The sequence below is a fragment of the Aptenodytes forsteri genome, unplaced genomic scaffold (assembly GCF_000699145.1).
Source record: "Aptenodytes forsteri isolate BGI_AS27 unplaced genomic scaffold, ASM69914v1 Scaffold185, whole genome shotgun sequence".
Classification (NCBI taxonomy): domain Eukaryota; kingdom Metazoa; phylum Chordata; class Aves; order Sphenisciformes; family Spheniscidae; genus Aptenodytes; species Aptenodytes forsteri.
In genome coordinates, this window is record NW_008796214.1 from 2,116,922 (window position 1) to 2,133,563 (window position 16,642).

The window sequence follows — 16,642 nt, forward strand, 5'->3', positions numbered from 1 at the left end:
ACCTCTAGTTTCTCACGTGTAGTTGTGGTCACCTCTAAAGAGCAAAAGCTTGGCAGGAGCTTGGCAGGCTGTTCCGTGCAAAAGATATTCTGCCAGCCATTGTATTAATTCTTTTTACACAATTCCTCACCAAAATTTATCATTTGCTTGGAAATAACAATCTGAAAAATAGAGCCTGTAGTGCTTCAAAACTGTCATTACTAGACTGACTTTCTTTTATTATGTTTTTCCCTTGTGCACTATGCTTTCAGTATTTCTGTTATCTCCTATGTCTTAGACAATCACAAGAGATGATGGGGTCGAGACGTTTGTCCTTTACAGCACTACGGCTACAAACCGAAATATAAAAAGACTTACTTTTGTTTATATTGCAGGTGGAGGCTTTACATCAAAACGAGGAACATTTGGAACTACTGGAAAATTGGAAACTATGATGAGTGTTTCATACGGGCGAATAGAAGATCTAGTCTTCTCTGGCGCTGCTACTGGAGACATTTATATCTGGAAGGATACTCTGTTGCTTAAGACAGTGAAAGCCCATGATGGACCTGTGTTTGCCATGCATGCACTGGATAAGGTATTCATCGTCTTATGTGATCCATTCATCTTTATTATTTTTGTTGCAATACTGGATTTTAGAAGCGTATAACTAACATATCTCCCAATGAAGTTACTTGGGTTTTGTACGTGTATGTAAGCCATACATTGTTCTACATTGCACTAACATTGAAGATGCTTTGATAAACAAAACCATAACAGAAAACAAGTTGCACTGGATGAATCTGAATGTGATTAAAATCACAAAACCAATAATAATGAGTTCTGTTATTTGATAGACATGTATTTGTAAGCACCACATTTTATGTGCTCGTTACCTGACTGATACCTTTCTGACCTCTAAATATGCAGAATTTATTTCTCACTGTGCTCATGTGTGTCATTTTCATATTTGTACACCACAGGAGAGTAACAGGTAACATTCACTGCCTCTTCAACCTGATGCCAAAAATATTTTTGCATTGTCAGTTTCCAAAATATGAAACATGAATTTTTAATAATGCTATGACTGTATCTTAAGCAAACAAGACTTCAAATATCCAAAGGCTTTGGTTTTATGAGTTAATTATTCCAAATATCAAAAGTATTTTCCTTCAGTTGCATCAATAAATCTTTAAGAGAAGCTATGGCAAAATACATTATGGACATCACATAAATGAGGTTGGGGCAAAGTTTTGCCACTTGAAATCCACTGGCAATTTGAAGATGTTGATAGTGGAATATCCTTTTTGAGATTATAGTTTCAACTTTAGAAGTATAGCATGAGAAGAAGAATATTAGCTATTAACATTTTTATATATCAAGGTCAGTTAAGATCCCTGTGGCTCAATCCTTTCTGGCCCTAATTGATTGTTCCTAGCTTTTCCATCAATTTTTCTATTTGATCTTGGCACTCTATCTTCTGGACATCCTCTTCACTTATGTTTTTGTTGGTTAGTTATTTATGCTGTGTTTTGCACTCACTTGGCACAGATAAAGAGAATCTACCAAGGGAATTAATCAAAGAATTGGTCCCTATGCATTATTAGAACTCAGTCTGAAACATCTGTTAAGTCCATTGAACCTGAAATAACTTGAGAAGCTATTATTACCAACTACTGCCTCTTCTAAGGATGAAGCACGTGTTTTTCCATAGCTTATTTCCACATGCAGAAAAATGTTATGGTCCAGCATTACTATTTACAGTAGTATGCACTCTGCATGGTTAAGTCTTTATAACCCTAGAAAAGCAACTCTCTCAATCTTCTCCTCTTATATTTTTTTCTGCATAGGTATAGGCTCCAGTATTTTTAATTCAACACATAGGTAAAATGCAGGGGAGAATTTATACTGCCTTTGGACATGTCTTTTTAAATATTAACACGAGTGCTGACATTTGTGTATGTTTTCATACTGTGATCGTACAGGGGTTTGTAACTGGTGGAAAAGATGGAATTGTGGCACTTTGGGATGATATGTTTGAAAGATGTCTGAAGACGTACGCTATTAAAAGAGCAGCACTATCTGCTAGTTCTAAAGGTATTATTTTTCAGTGTGTTTTAATAAGGACTGTATGCATGAAGGCTGGTAAATGGCAGTAATAGGTGTCAAATCTTACTGGAACACAAAGGGAACAGTAATATACTACTTACTACTCTGTGCTGGAATTTTCTGTTTTGATTGATTTAAGTTATATTTCACATAGTCTTTGCCATTTATAGTTTGTTCTGCTATTTATTCCTCTATTCCATGACATTTGGCTTTGTTTTCACTGAAGAAATGATTTTAAAATGAAATGTCACGAGCCTTTAAGTCTGGCTGTTCCAAAATCTGTTCTGTTTAGCAGCTAGCTTCCTCAACTGGACAAATTTCAGGTAGCGAGACCAGGGTCCCTATGAGTTGGAAAGACCTGTTAAATTCTACTTCCCCAGCCATCAGTGTGGAAGTCTGTAAAGTGATATTCACAGATAATCACAGATTTAATTGTCCGTGTTGCTGGAGCGTTTGAACCCCTTATACACTGTCACTGTTAAAGCAGTAAAATATCAGTCTTGATATTGCCACAACATAGACTAACACAAGCTTCCCTCCTTGGAACTATTAATTAAATCCATGGATTATCTAGTGGTTTGATCAGGCAAGCGTATCTCATGTTTCATGATTTTAAGCAGATTTTAACTATAGGTGATATGAGGCTCTTTTTGATTTCACAGTAAAAACCAAAAATTAATATCTTTGTATTCTTCAGGTTTACTTTTAGAAGACAATCCTTCTATTCGAGCCATCAGTCTAGGACACGGGCATATACTAGTGGGAACTAAAAATGGAGAGATACTTGAAATTGATAAAAGTGGTCCTATGACTCTACTTGTTCAGGTACTGTATGGATCTTCCATATCAAAATATTCCCTGTAGAAATACAAGACATCAAAAGATTTTCCCAGTCATTTTTGTTCTGTTTTCATTAATCCTGTTGGCCACCGTTCCTTTCCTTGCTCAGGCAGAAGTTGATGCTTTCTTATGTAAATGACTTTGAGATTCACTGTGGATTACAGAATTCTGAAGGTAAAACAAACAGTCCATTAAGTTCAAAGGCAGATGAGACTTTTTATGAATTTTTTAGACATTTTATTTTAAGACCCAACATAAAAATGAAAAATGAAAAGTAGAGCTAGCACAAGTTATTTTATTTTGACAGTGTGGTTCCATTTATTTGCTTTTACTGAAATAGTATTCTGAAGGATCCTATACTTTAATTTGTTGAAAATTGTTTTAGAGTTATGACAGCTTCCTACAGTGACATGCAGTTGTCATTGCATGTGTTGCAAAGCACAGAGAGACCTCTTTTTGCACAAAGTACTTTGCAAAGTTTGGTTAAAAAATGTTCATGTATATGTCCACTGATGCATTTGGTGTTGCTTTGGTTTAGTGTCTTGAATAACCCTAATGTCTATATGTAGAAAATTGTATATATCATTTACTGAGATAAAATTTGTCAAGTTTTTATTTTTTGTTTTCTATAACTGACTAAATTAACATTGTTTTTTACAAAAATATTGTTTCTCTGGTATTCTTCTTTCCAGTTAGTTCTGATCACAGAAAGTAATCTTTCAAATTTGTATTGCCTGCATGACAGCCTTACTAACCTAAATGTGCAAAGTTTCATCTGATAAATTATTTGACTCATTCACTAATTTGGAATTGCAATCTCATCCTAACATAGTTCCCTTCACATGAATAGTAAGGTTGCGAGAGAGTAAAATTACCTTAAAATTGCCCGATTGCTGTGAGTTTTCTGATAAAAAGAAGTGTTATAATTGTCATCCAGCTTAAATTACATGCTTGCATGCATCAACTTGAGCCAAAATAGAAAATACCTAAGGCATAATCAAGACGTCATGACAGTTCCTCCCCTTTTTCTTTTAATGGTATTTTTCCATCTCAACAAAAATGCCAGTTACCAAACTGAAATCTAGATTGAGAATAGTAAGAAATGATTTAACCTTGAAATGCAGTGCCAGCAACCTGTAGGCACGTTGAAGGAAATCTAGAAAAAGCAGGAAGAGTGATTAAAAAGTTTGAAAACTGAGTTCTGAGGAAAGATTAAAAGAACTAAGTATATGTATGTTGGGCAAACAAGTTCTCCAGGATCTAAGAAATTACATAAACCGTGAAGGCAGATTAGCCCATATTAGGATTTCAGGATAAAGTCCTGTTTGGGGCATAACTATTTCCTGTTCAATTCAAGTCTGGAAGAGCATTGGAAGAACAGGAATTACAGCTAGTAGTAGTGGAGGAGACTATGGAAGGGTATATTTTAGATGTTTATCAGAGGAAACAGACCAGACATTTAGGTCTCTTTGAATGTGGAAAATTTTTGAGAGAAGATGGTGAATGCCTTATTGCCTGAGACTCGTAAAAGGAGGCAGGGCAAGTGCTAGAACATATTCATAAACACAAATGCATTACTTTCTCTTCTATTAAATGATTTCCGTTAGGGACATATGGAAGGAGAAGTCTGGGGCTTGGCAGCTCATCCTCTCTTGCCTGTCTGTGCAACAGTGAGTGATGATAAAACACTACGAATCTGGGAACTTTCATCCCAGCACCGCATGCTGGCAGTGAGGAAACTCAAAAAAGGTAATTCTTATTTGGCCGTACGCTGTGATAGTAATGATACTACTCTATTTCTGTAACAGTTCCATCTTTGCTTTCAGTGCATATCACAGTCATTCATTAGGTAGGAAGAGGACACAGTCATTAAGAAATTGGAAGCATAAGAAGTAAATTGTCTTTGGCATGTGTCAAGTCAATGAAAAGGGTAGAAAGAAAAAGGATTATAATCTATTGTAATGAATAATAATAAAATGAATGTTAATCTATTTTCCTCTGATTCCAAGGGGAATGAGTTGACCTCAGAATCATTTTCCTTCCTAAGAATACTTAAGGCCAGCGTATTTGTTGCTGACATTAAAAAGTTTCCTTATAAATACAAATGTAAAATTTTCTGCATGTTAAACACAATCAGCCTTCAGTGGCAATACGAACTTTACATGTTATACCAACTTCTCTGAAAATGAACAGTTTTCCTGCCCTCTCCTCTGTATAAAAGTAGATGAGCTATGTTGAAATGCTGCCTTCTCAAAATTACTCTTATTTCGTTTACTCATTCATATCCTTCAGGAAATTTTATGGTATAAATTCAACATACTTCATTTTCAGTGACAGAGCCAGAGCACAGGAACTCTAACTGGCTGAGGGAAAACAGAGTCAAGTGTTTTGGAGAGTCAAATTGATTGTTTTGGAACTCCTCATCAATGGATGAGGATAGCTGTATGAGAGAGTATGGTCAGAAATAATGTTGAGGCAAAAAGTAAGTGGTGGAAGTGTAGTACATCTCTGTTTTAAATGTGCTCCACCTGAAAGGAACCATTATTCAGTCATAATGAAGAAGCTTTCAAGTGTAGTATCCCTGAAAGGCACGTAGTTATGCTGCCTGTAATGAGTCTTTCAATTTTTCATCTGGATTTCCTTTCTGCATGGTTTTGGGTTTTTTCTTTTTTTATTTTTTTCTATCATTGGTGTGTTTAGAATGTAGTTGGAAGGTGGTATTTGCACCTAAACCCATTTCAAGACTGATCAAATCACCGTTGTCAACTCAAGAACAGCCTATACAGAGGGTACATTCCCATTCAGTAAAACATTATTCATAGCCCTCCTGTCACATATTTGTTTTAATAAATAACAAATCTATTTTAAAAGTATATACGTGATGTAAAAACCTTTCAATTGCAGTTGACTGATGGTTTTCTCAATCCCAAGTTTGTAAACCTTAAGATACTCCTTTCCATTTTCTTTTGTAGGTGGACGGTGCTGTGCCTTTTCTCCTGATGGGAAAGCCTTGGCTGTAGGGTTGAATGATGGGAGTTTTCTGGTGGTGAATGCTGACACTGTTGAAGATATGGTCTCTTTTCACCACAGAAAGGAAATGATCTCAGATATAAAGTTTTCACGAGGTATAATCAGGTGATAAAGTGAAAGGGCAGTGTTTATCTCGGAGTTTGTTTTTCTCCTCTAGACATAAGATTGAATGTTCAGAAGGTAGACTGGCTTTGTATGTGCTCCATGCATTTAAATACTTCAGAATTCTGTAGGTTGTATGCAGCCTAGTATAATGGGGCCCACCCCTACCCTAGTGCTTTTGGATGCACTACAGTAGTAAAAATGCATAACAATAATTATAACATGTAAACCTTTAATAACCTCAGTGTCTCTTCTTTACAGAATCAGGAAAGTACCTGGCTGTGGCTTCCCATGATAATTTTGTAGATATTTACAATGTACTTACCAGCAAAAGAGTTGGCATTTGTAAAGGTGCATCTAGCTATATCACACACATTGACTGGGACTCAAGAGGTAAAATATTTGACCGGAGAAAAAGATTTAAAATGCCTGTAAAACAGAATATCAGAAAACTGTTCTTGTACCAGTTACTAAGATAAACTGTAACTACTAATGCAAATGATTTTTCAACATCAAGCACCATATGGGTTCAGTGTAATTACATTTGTTGGTGGAATTCATCCTCACTTGTAGTGTTTGTACCAGAGTACATGGTACTGCACTGCTGACAAAATATGACTAAAATGTCACTTATGAACATAATATTGCTTTTCTTTGCCCTGTTCTTTTTATAGTTTTGTAGTGTGTGGCACATTTTTCTTTTCCACCTTACATGTCCAATTTCCTTTCTTCTTTGCTGAGCATTACAAGGCAATCACGGCAATGAAGTTAGAGAGCGTTATTGTCACAACTAATTAAGTCTAACAGGATCCATAATGAGCTCGTGCAAATACGCCTTTCCGGACCTAATACAATTCTGTGTGGAACCTCCTGTGTGTCTGAGCCCTGCTTCCCCTGTTGTGCTAGTCCCAAAATGTGGTGCAAGCTCACTGACGACAGGAGCTAACTTGCTTTCAGAACCTGTTCAGGTCTGGGTGCCATTCTTGAGCTAGTAAGCCATGCCGCAGCTGAGCTGGCACTGTGTGCCTGCTGACAACCCTGATAATCTGAGTACTGATAGGTGTACGCATAATAGCAATTTGTCTGATAATACCTGTATATCTGTAGTAGCCAGTTCTTGGATGTGTTACATGTGCAGATATAAAGTATAAGAAAACTGAAAATTCTTTGTGTCCTTAATGGTATTTTTTGGAAACTCTTAACTGAACTTCTAGATGTAAAGGATTAATATGCTAAATTGTACAACCTGTCTTATACAGGTCACATAGGAAGGGCATGATACTGCTATAGTCCCATCTTGCACTTCTTGTTGTCAGTGATTCCAACAGACTGAACATAGCTCATGTAACAAAGGGCAAGATGCCCAGTCAAAATATAGCAACATTTGAACTGCACTAGTTCATATCAGTTGATGGTCTAATCCAGTGTTTCTCAGTAAAAGAGTGCTTTCCCTGGCAGTTATGCAGTTTAGATATTGTAGAACTGCTTTTATGATAATAAATCCCCCCAGGATTTCTTACACTAGTATAGTAGTTGTAATTTGAAAAATTCAGAAAACACCTTTAATTTTCTTATATCAGAAATATTGTAAAACTGAGTTTGAAAGCATTTTTTGCTTCTTCATGCAAAAATACTTGCTCATATACTATCAGTTGCATACAGGATTATCTTCATAGTATCACAGTATTTGTATGGGTATGGTAAACTTCACATTCAAGGACAGTTTGGTCTGTAGCTGGACTATATGCCAGTTAGGCAGTGCAAAATAGACAGAAGCTTACAATGTTTTTAACTTTTGGCAAAGCTGTCTTGCAAAATTGCCATGAAAATTAATAGCATACGCATTTATTTTTTTTACTTTCCATTATCATGATGATAAAAACACTAGCAAAATATTTCATAGCAGAAGAAAGCAATTTGCTGCAAGACAGTAATTTTTTAAGGATGTTGGGTGGTATTTAAAATATTACTTCTGGAGTGAATCAGGAGTATAGGATTCCTGTGAGAGTGATTCTAGGCATTTGTTTTACTTTTGCTATGAATAACTCTCTGGACGATAATTTTTTAGCTTACGCCCAGAAATCTCTTCACTCAATCAAAAGAAAGTTCATAATATTCATAATAATGAATAAGATTCATAATAAACTCTTATTTCGTATCCAGGAAAGTTATTGCAAGTCAATTCTGGTGCCAAAGAACAACTATTTTTTGAAGCACCAAGGGGGAAAAGGCATATTATAAGAATTGCTGAGGTACGAATTACGCTTACTGGATTTTTTTACTGTGAAAGTTATTTTTCTGGACTGTTGAAAATTAGCATATTTTGTCTTCAAATGGTATATTTTTTCCTTTTAAAATACTGTATTTACAGTGGTTAGAATTAGAATTATTTAATCATTCTGTATAGTGTCTTTCCTAGCATTTGTAAATGGTAAAACTTGCAGTTTCTGTTTGTATCTCTACATTTATTTTTGTTTGTTTAATAGCAGTCATTTCCCATAATCCCCTTTCCTGAACAGTCACCTGTTTTCTGTGTAATCAGCGTGCATACAGGTTGTAAACCATTTTTAAGCAGTATGACCTGGCTTTCAAGGATGTTGATTATTTGTGACACATAGTTCTTCTACAAAATTGCCAATGTTTAGCACCTCAGAAAATCTTTAAGGAGACTTGTATCCAAATCATGCTCTACCTTGGGAAAGTGGGAATGTTGAAAGCTTTAAGCCTTTTGATGAAGATATGCAGTTTGTATTAACTAGCTGGAAACAGTGAACAGTTTCTAAAAACACTAAAAAAATTAAGTTAATATCAAACATAGAAAAATGTACGCATAAAACCAGTGTGTATTTGGTATGTATTAAGATTACTTCTTTTGGGGAAATTTTGATTGCAGATAGAGAAGATTGAGTGGGACACCTGGACATGTGTTCTTGGTCCTACTTGTGAAGGAATTTGGCCCATGCACAGTGATGTCACTGTTGTAAATGCAGCTAGTCTTACAAAAGACGGAACACTATTAGCTACGGGAGATGATTTTGGTTTTGTGAAGCTTTTTTCATATCCGGTGAAGGTAATAAGTGTATTTATTTCTGTGATTAGAAACTGCGCAAGAAAAGGAATTAAGGAAGACACTGTTTGCAATATGTCAGACTGCTAATATGCGAATTCTTTGTGCTACAGGGCCAACATGCAAAATTCAAGAAGTATGTGGGTCACAGCGCACAGGTAACCAATGTGCGGTGGTTACACAATGATTCTGTGCTGCTGACTGTAGGTGGTGCTGATACAGCTTTGATGATCTGGACCAGAGAATTTTTGGGCATTCAGGAGAGTAAGCTGGTTGATAGTGAAGAATCAGACACAGATGCAGAAGAAGATGGAGGTAAAAAAGATTGTATAAAATACATCTTTAATTTGTCTTCGTTCCACAGAGACTGATGGAGGCGTTTAGCTTGAAGTGGGCAAGAAACTTTCATGTGCTAAAGTTCAGTGTAGGGAGAGCTTGGTAGGATTTGTTTCCTTCCTTCTATTGGTGCAGATCTTCTTGTTTTCTGCTCTTCCACTATGAAACAAGGGTAGTTTGTTTTATTTTATGTTTTATTTTTCTAAGGTTATGATAGTGATGTTGCAAGAGAAAAAGCAATTGACTATACCACTAAGATCTATGCAGTAAGCATCCGAGAAATGGAAGGGACAAAACCGCATCAACAGCTGAAAGAAGTTTCAGTAGAAGAGAGGTATGTCACACAAAGGCATTCGTTTCCAAATGTACATTGCATTCTTTTCTATCTCTTTTCATTCAACTGAAATTAGTCCTTAGAAATAAGACAGGATTTTTAAAATTCACAAGATAACATTTAAAATGGTGTTCATATGGTGCGACGTGTTAATGTGATGGAGAAAAATATGTATATGTAAGTAAAACATCTGCGCGTGTTGCGTTCTCTTCTGCTGTTCACATAAGCAGTTATATTCTTTCCTAATTAGTATGTGTAGCTGTACATATGTCTGCAGCAGGGCGTTTGTGATGGGGTGAGCTTGTAAATACGTTGTAGTTAAGGCTTTTGGTGATGTTTTCATTGAAAGATTTTCAGATGGAGAAAAATATGTATATGTAAGTAAAACATCTGCGCGTGTTGCGTTCTCTTCTGCTGTTCACATAAGCAGTTATATTCTTTCCTAATTAGTATGTGTAGCTGTACATATGTCTGCAGCAGGGCGTTTGTGATGGGGTGAGCTTGTAAATACGTTGTAGTTAAGGCTTTTGGTGATGTTTTCATTGAAAGATTTTCAGTTGCTTACAATTGTGTCAAGTCGGTACTGTTAAAGCTGAAATTTCCCATGGCACACGGCCTTAGGCTGAATTACTCTGAGAAAAAAAAAAAGGCTGGAAGGAGAACAGTAGTGGGAGAGGACAGTAAAGAAAAGGTAAGAGCTAAGCATAGAGGGTGAGGTCCAGTGAAACACAGACCTAGGGGAGTGGGTGAGTAAAAAGCTCTGACTGGGACAGGATTGCTGGGACAGAACAAGAGTATCTATAATCAGTAAAGTACAGTACAGTAAAGATCAGATCCCTTTGTAATCTGGAACTGGATCTAGGCTCATTGTATCTGTACAAAGTATGCTCCGCATTGATCAAATAGCTGTGGCATTTATTGGTAACATGGGTGTCTTACTCCCCTTTTGGGATGGAGCTTTAGGAAGGGTAAGAGCCTGTGGATGCTGACGGTTACTATATGAGTTCTGATGAATAAAAACGTGTACAGTAAATTTACACCTGTGAATCCAGTTGATGCATCAACTGTGAATCCATGCAGTTTCTTTGATAGAATTGCTTTTTATAAGTGCTCATTCTTTTATCATGAGCTTTCTTGCTTTTGCCCGATGCTGGGCACTGACAAAAAGGATGGCTGTGTGTTAACCCACAGAAAGAATTTAAGCTTAGTTGTTTCCCCTCAGTTTACCCAGAACACGTGACTAGTAACTATACCAGTAGTGTGATGGCATATCATTCTCCCCACAGGGATCCTGCCCTAGTTAGAGAATGGGATACGTAGTCCTCAGGGAACACAGCGGGTGCAGAAGTAAGCGCTGCTGCACTGTAGGATCCCTGCTGCAGGTATTGCAAAAGATGAGAGCACTGTGTGTAGCCGGGAAGGCAAGAAGAGAGCGTTCTGGAGCCTGTGGAGAGCTGACTTCTTGCTGTTCCTGCTTCTGTCACAGAGCTTCTTGGTGATGGTTGGCAAATAGAATATTTTTACAGGCAGCCTCTAACTCTGTGTTCCTCATTTCCTGCTGTCAGCTGAGAGAAGTACGGCTGAATTTGCAGAAAAACTGCATGCTCACAGCTGCAAGTGGAGATCATTTAAGCAGTTCTTTGAACAAACATGTAACACATAATCACATTGAACAGATTAAAGTCTAAGGTTCTTTTACTTGCCTACTGAAAATTAGTGGCAATTTTTGAGATTTTTGGCTTTAAAAATCTCCTTGGTGTCTTCATTTGCAAGATACAAAATGGAGTTAATAATACTTCCTAATCTCATGCAGACCCTTGAAAAAGAAATTAGTTTATGTTTTTAAAGTTCTCAAAGAATGCAGTGCTGAACATCATGGACAGAAAGTAATAATGAGTAATTTTTCACTTGGTATTTGAACTAATGTTGGGTGTGAAAAATGAGAAAAAAAAATGTTGCACCCCTTTTGTTTTTTTTCATCACAATGTTTTAACAACAACATGCAGCAGGAGGATTAGTGATTTTTTTTAGTCAAATGTTGGACCACAACCATTTCTTTTCCCTTTCTTTTAAGGCTCTTTCCATTTTCTCATTTACTCATATAAAGTCCTTGCTCCTCCATTTTTCTATAAAAAGGCATAGTGTATTATCTAGTAAACATGAATGTTTTGAGATTGAGTTAAAAAAGGAACAAATTTTATTTTGTTTTGGGCAAATACTGCTAAATTGTTATTACACATGAAATAACAAGTGCCAATGGTACAATGGTCAGACGTTTTACACCAGAAACCCTTGTACCTTCCAGCTGCTTTATTCTGCTTTATGTGATGCAAAAGCAACTGTAGAGTGAGTTTAATTGACCGATTAAGCTGGGCTTACAATTGTTTTGTACTAGCGAATTATCAACAGTATGAGCATAAGCATCAGTCTCTTCCACAGCTTTTCAGCACTATTTTCAGTCCAGGAGTGAAAATCACCACAGTCCCTTTGGGTCCCTAGGAAGCTTGCTTTCTCTGAAACCTGGCCATGGTTACATGCAAGCAAGTACCCTGCTTCTCAGAGGAGCATCTCGGCCTGCCACGTCCACTTCAGGCTTCCTGACTTGCGAGTCTGTCCACATCCTCAGTCCTACGCTGAGTAAGCTGATTCAGCTGAACCTGCTGTGTTGCTGTGGAGGAAGGCACCCCCTGAAATGAACAGGCAGTTTGCCTTTTTCAACCTTTTTAACAAAACATACAGTACCTGCAAAGCAGCACAAAACAGGACAAATGAAGCAGGCTTCCTGTTTGTCATACTAACACTGATAATCCCTAACGCAGGGGAAATGTGCTTTGTGCTATCCAACGCTACAAAGCAACACTGAAGCTGGAAGCTCTTCTAGTATGCCCAAGTGTTTCCACACTACCCACTCTGTTTATAGCTGGTGGGCCTAATTAAATGGGTAGACACCTCCTCTGCAGTGAGGTTGCCTTCGATTTCCATAATAGTCTCTTCATAATGACTGTACATGAAAATAGCATACTGTAGCCTATCTGAAGGAATAATCTATCCCATAACAAGTTCTAGACTGAAGAGAGCAAAAAGGAAGGTTTTAACATTCTCCATATCTTTTTGCTTCTTTCTCTCTCTATGTAATCAACAGGTTTGTATTTCATTTTAAAATAGCTTAAAAATAAACCCTTGTAACTGTCCTTTCCATCTTTTCTGCTAAGGAGTCACAGCTATTCTTCGCATTTTTTATATATATATAAAAATATATATATTTATATTTTATAATCTTTCAATTACAGCTACTTCAATATAACCACATCTTTGGTAGTTGGACTTTGCTGTTCTGATAAATCTGTCAACAGATCCCATACTGTCCATATATAGCTTGTTAGGTAAAGATAGATTCACTTCCCTTTCTTCATCGGATTAATATAAATTACCAGAATTTATCATCAAACAATAAGAAGCAGAAATTTTATGGTGAAATGTAGGCAAAACTGCAGTTTCTGAGGGTGTTGTGCTGGGATAGGGCCTTAAGCTGTGAAAGGTACTGGGTTTTGGATGCAATAAGATGAGATTAATGTGTTGGCTACTGCAATTGTCAAAGACTTCAACTTTTGGCCACAGTTGTACCACCAATATGCGCACAATTTATGCAGAGTCTCAACACTCCCAATTATGAGTGCTTCAGGGTGAAGCTGACCTCTCAAAGACGTATGAATTATGAAGCAACCTTCACAGCTGTGCCAGATTTCATCTTTTCCGAGAATACAAAAGAATGTAACTGCTAATGAAGGATTTGTCTGACCATATTCTAAAAGCTTCCTGAAAGCAGTGGGCTGACTTTTCATTGCACCTACAAGGGTCCAAAGTGACGGTTGATCAAGCCAGACAAAATTAAAAGCTTACGAGTACTCAACTCTCAGTGTTCAGGAAAACCCAAGTTCTAAATCAGTGGGTCTTCAGGACGTGGAATCTTGAAATCTCTGTGCACAGGGTTGAGTGAGATGGCAACAAGTAATATTGAAGCCAGTTCACAAAGCTTTACATTTTCTGCAAAAGGCACAGATGAAGTAGCCTCTCCCAGTCCCTTCAGATATGAAGAAGGGAACCCAGAGGATGTATTCCATTCTCTTTTAGGCAGGTACGTGGGAAAACCTGGTAGTCTTTTGAGGGGGGAAGATTGTCTGGAGAAAATACTCCAAATCCCAAATCTTTCCTCTTTGTAATTGTGCCATATGTCTGTATGAAGACCCCGAGGATTGTGCATCTGATGGGATGTGCATACTGTGAATACTCTGAGATTGATTACATACTGTGTAATTTTTAAAAATTATGTTCCAAGCCAGAAAGCCATTTAAGTTAGAAGCAGTGAGTTAATCACAAGACCTGAAAAACTGCTGGTCCACTTCACTGCAAAATGCAATGAGGATCTGAGAAGAAGAAATGTCCCCCTTGCTGTATTTTCATTGTGTGTCTGAGAGGCAAAATTGTGACTTATTCATAGGTATAGTGGGTAGAAACCAAGAATTAAGCAAAGTAAGTTTAAATTAAGAAAAGAAAAAAAGAGAGAAAAACAAGCTTCCAGCTCAAGCAAGAGAAGAGAATAGCTGGGGCTGTTGCTCTGAGCTGCTTCTTGGGGGCAAGGACTTTAAGCTCACTATGTTTCTTTCTTTAAATAGTAATATTCAGAAGGTGAATCGTCGCTTAAAAAGTTATTTCCCTGCTTATAATATACAAATACGCTTCAAAGGCCCTATGTGACACCTAGGAGACAGTTTTGGCTCAAGAAGATGGACGTTTTATTTTCCTCTTTATTATAGCTACATTTCCATCTTCTTAACCTTTGTGTTTGCTAGAATAAGCTTGCAGGACTCTATGCTTCTGTAATATTAAGAGCGGTGAATCTGAAAAACTTGAAATACATTATCTCTCTAGAAATAACTAATCATTGTACAATCCAGGAGGAGTTTGATCTCAGGAACTGTGATGTGTCTGCTGAGAAGATTGCAAGAACATGGTTGAGAGCTGATACAGGCAGTGCCGGGTTATGAGGGGAAAGCTTTGCAACAACCACCACCCTTCTCGAAAGGAATCAACAATTCACAAATTACTCCCCCCCCAAATTAATACAAAGACTTACTCTACTGTCTTAAAGAGAGGAGCCAGCAATTCTTGTCCCTTCTCTCCCCCATCATGGGAAAGAGAGGAGGAGGACAGATTTGACGTAATACTCGATACAAGACAACTGTGACTTTGAGCAGCCGCTGTGCATTCTCTATTACTACCTAGCACGTGCTTTGTGCTTAGCACAATCCAGCACGATGAAAAGGAAATCTATATTACGCTGGCCTTCTCCAGATCTCCAGAGTATTGGGCCCCTAAGTAAACTTGGCGGAGAAATTTCATTAGTATAAAGGGCAAAAAACCTTATATATGACAAACTTGGGGATAATGTTAAGGTTTTTCCTTAGAAAAGAAAATTAAAGCCCTGTATCAAATGTACTTTTCCTGTCTCATTTATTTACATAATGAAAAGAATTATGATTCTGCAAATATCTTGGAGGAACGTACAGGTCACATGATAGATTTTACTTGCAGGATTTGAAATAAATCATGGTCTGGTATTTTTGTGGGGGGCCCGAGATTTACTGTCTCTGTCAGCAGTTACAGCTTTAGGATGGGAAAATAACAGGAGAGATGAGGCTGAGGAACAGTTTTTAACTATTTTGTGATTATATTAGTTGGTGCATTCGGTTAAGATAATTAATTGATTGTTGTTTCTCTCTCCTCTCCCCAACCTTCTTGTTTTTCTTCCTCTCCCTTTCCATGTCTGTCCTATCCTCCCCACCCACCCTTATTTTTCTCTTCTTCCCTTTTTGCTCCTCTGATTGGCATCCTCTTCTTTGCTCTGCCTGTATGGTACAGAAGTGGGGTGCCAATGAGAGGTGCGGCAGGAGCACTCTCACAGTGTGGGAGCTCCAAGAGCAGTGCTCCCACACCACGGGACCACTTGGTCACTGGTGGGACTGTCCCAGACAATCCAGGACAATTGTAAGCTCTACTGTGTGTTATGTAGGAATTGTGCTCCATTTCAGAAAAGGGCTAACTTTTGAACTGGGACCACTTTACCTGGCAAAGAATTTATATAATAAGAAGTAAAACAAGCTTGCGTGAAGACTGTAATTATGTTACTAATACGAAAGGCAAAGATGTATTTGCATTTTGCATTCTACTAACCGCTAACATATATCCTATGTTTGCAGCTTTCATTTAGTTTGATTTGCATGAATCTACATAAACTGAAAACTCTTGTAACATACCTGGTGATGGAAAACCTTTAAAGCAGGTTGAATGTGTAGAAAACAAAAAGCAGCATTAGCATGTTTGTCTGGTTTTCTGTTTTCTTAACATACTGGCTTGTCTCACTCTCCGTGAGCTATCTGTCTCGGAGCCTGTTCTCAATTGTGTTATTATGCATCATTTGTAATCATATGTTCTGATAAAAATGAGAAGTTAAAGAAGGTTAAGAAGTTGGATTTTCTCTCTTCAAATATTATTCTTTTGATTATTTATTTCTTTACAACAATATGAGCTGGCCCAAAGGTCTCTTTCATTTGTGTGACACTTAGTGGGTATGGAATTGAGGGATGCCAATACTGTCACAAGGCGCAACGTGTTACCGACATTTCTTTCTCTGAACTTGAGCGCTCTCCGCACTGAGGTTGATGCGGAATATTAAGCTTTTTTTGAGGGTTGTTGTGTGGGCTGTAGTCCAGGAATGATCGAAAAAGCGTTGTTTCCGGTATGTTTTGTTATGCAGGGGAAGGATGCTATTTTATCTGCCTATTATG

The 16,642-nt window shown here is 37.4% G+C and overlaps 1 protein-coding gene across 2 annotated transcripts in view; it reads left to right on the forward strand.

The window, feature by feature from the left end:
- The window catches only part of EML6 (echinoderm microtubule associated protein like 6), a 122,211-nt gene that overhangs the window by 84,034 nt on the left and 21,535 nt on the right, over positions 1 to 16,642 (forward strand). For both annotated transcript variants that reach the window (XM_009288453.1, XM_009288452.1), the window contains exons 18-27: positions 375 to 577; positions 1,965 to 2,076; positions 2,786 to 2,913; positions 4,536 to 4,677; positions 5,901 to 6,053; positions 6,322 to 6,453; positions 8,224 to 8,312; positions 8,954 to 9,130; positions 9,241 to 9,442; positions 9,671 to 9,797. In XM_009288453.1, coding sequence (XP_009286728.1) covers positions 375 to 577; positions 1,965 to 2,076; positions 2,786 to 2,913; positions 4,536 to 4,677; positions 5,901 to 6,053; positions 6,322 to 6,453; positions 8,224 to 8,312; positions 8,954 to 9,130; positions 9,241 to 9,442; positions 9,671 to 9,797 — 1,465 coding nt within the window. The remainder of the gene's footprint in view (positions 1 to 374; positions 578 to 1,964; positions 2,077 to 2,785; positions 2,914 to 4,535; positions 4,678 to 5,900; positions 6,054 to 6,321; positions 6,454 to 8,223; positions 8,313 to 8,953; positions 9,131 to 9,240; positions 9,443 to 9,670; positions 9,798 to 16,642) is intronic.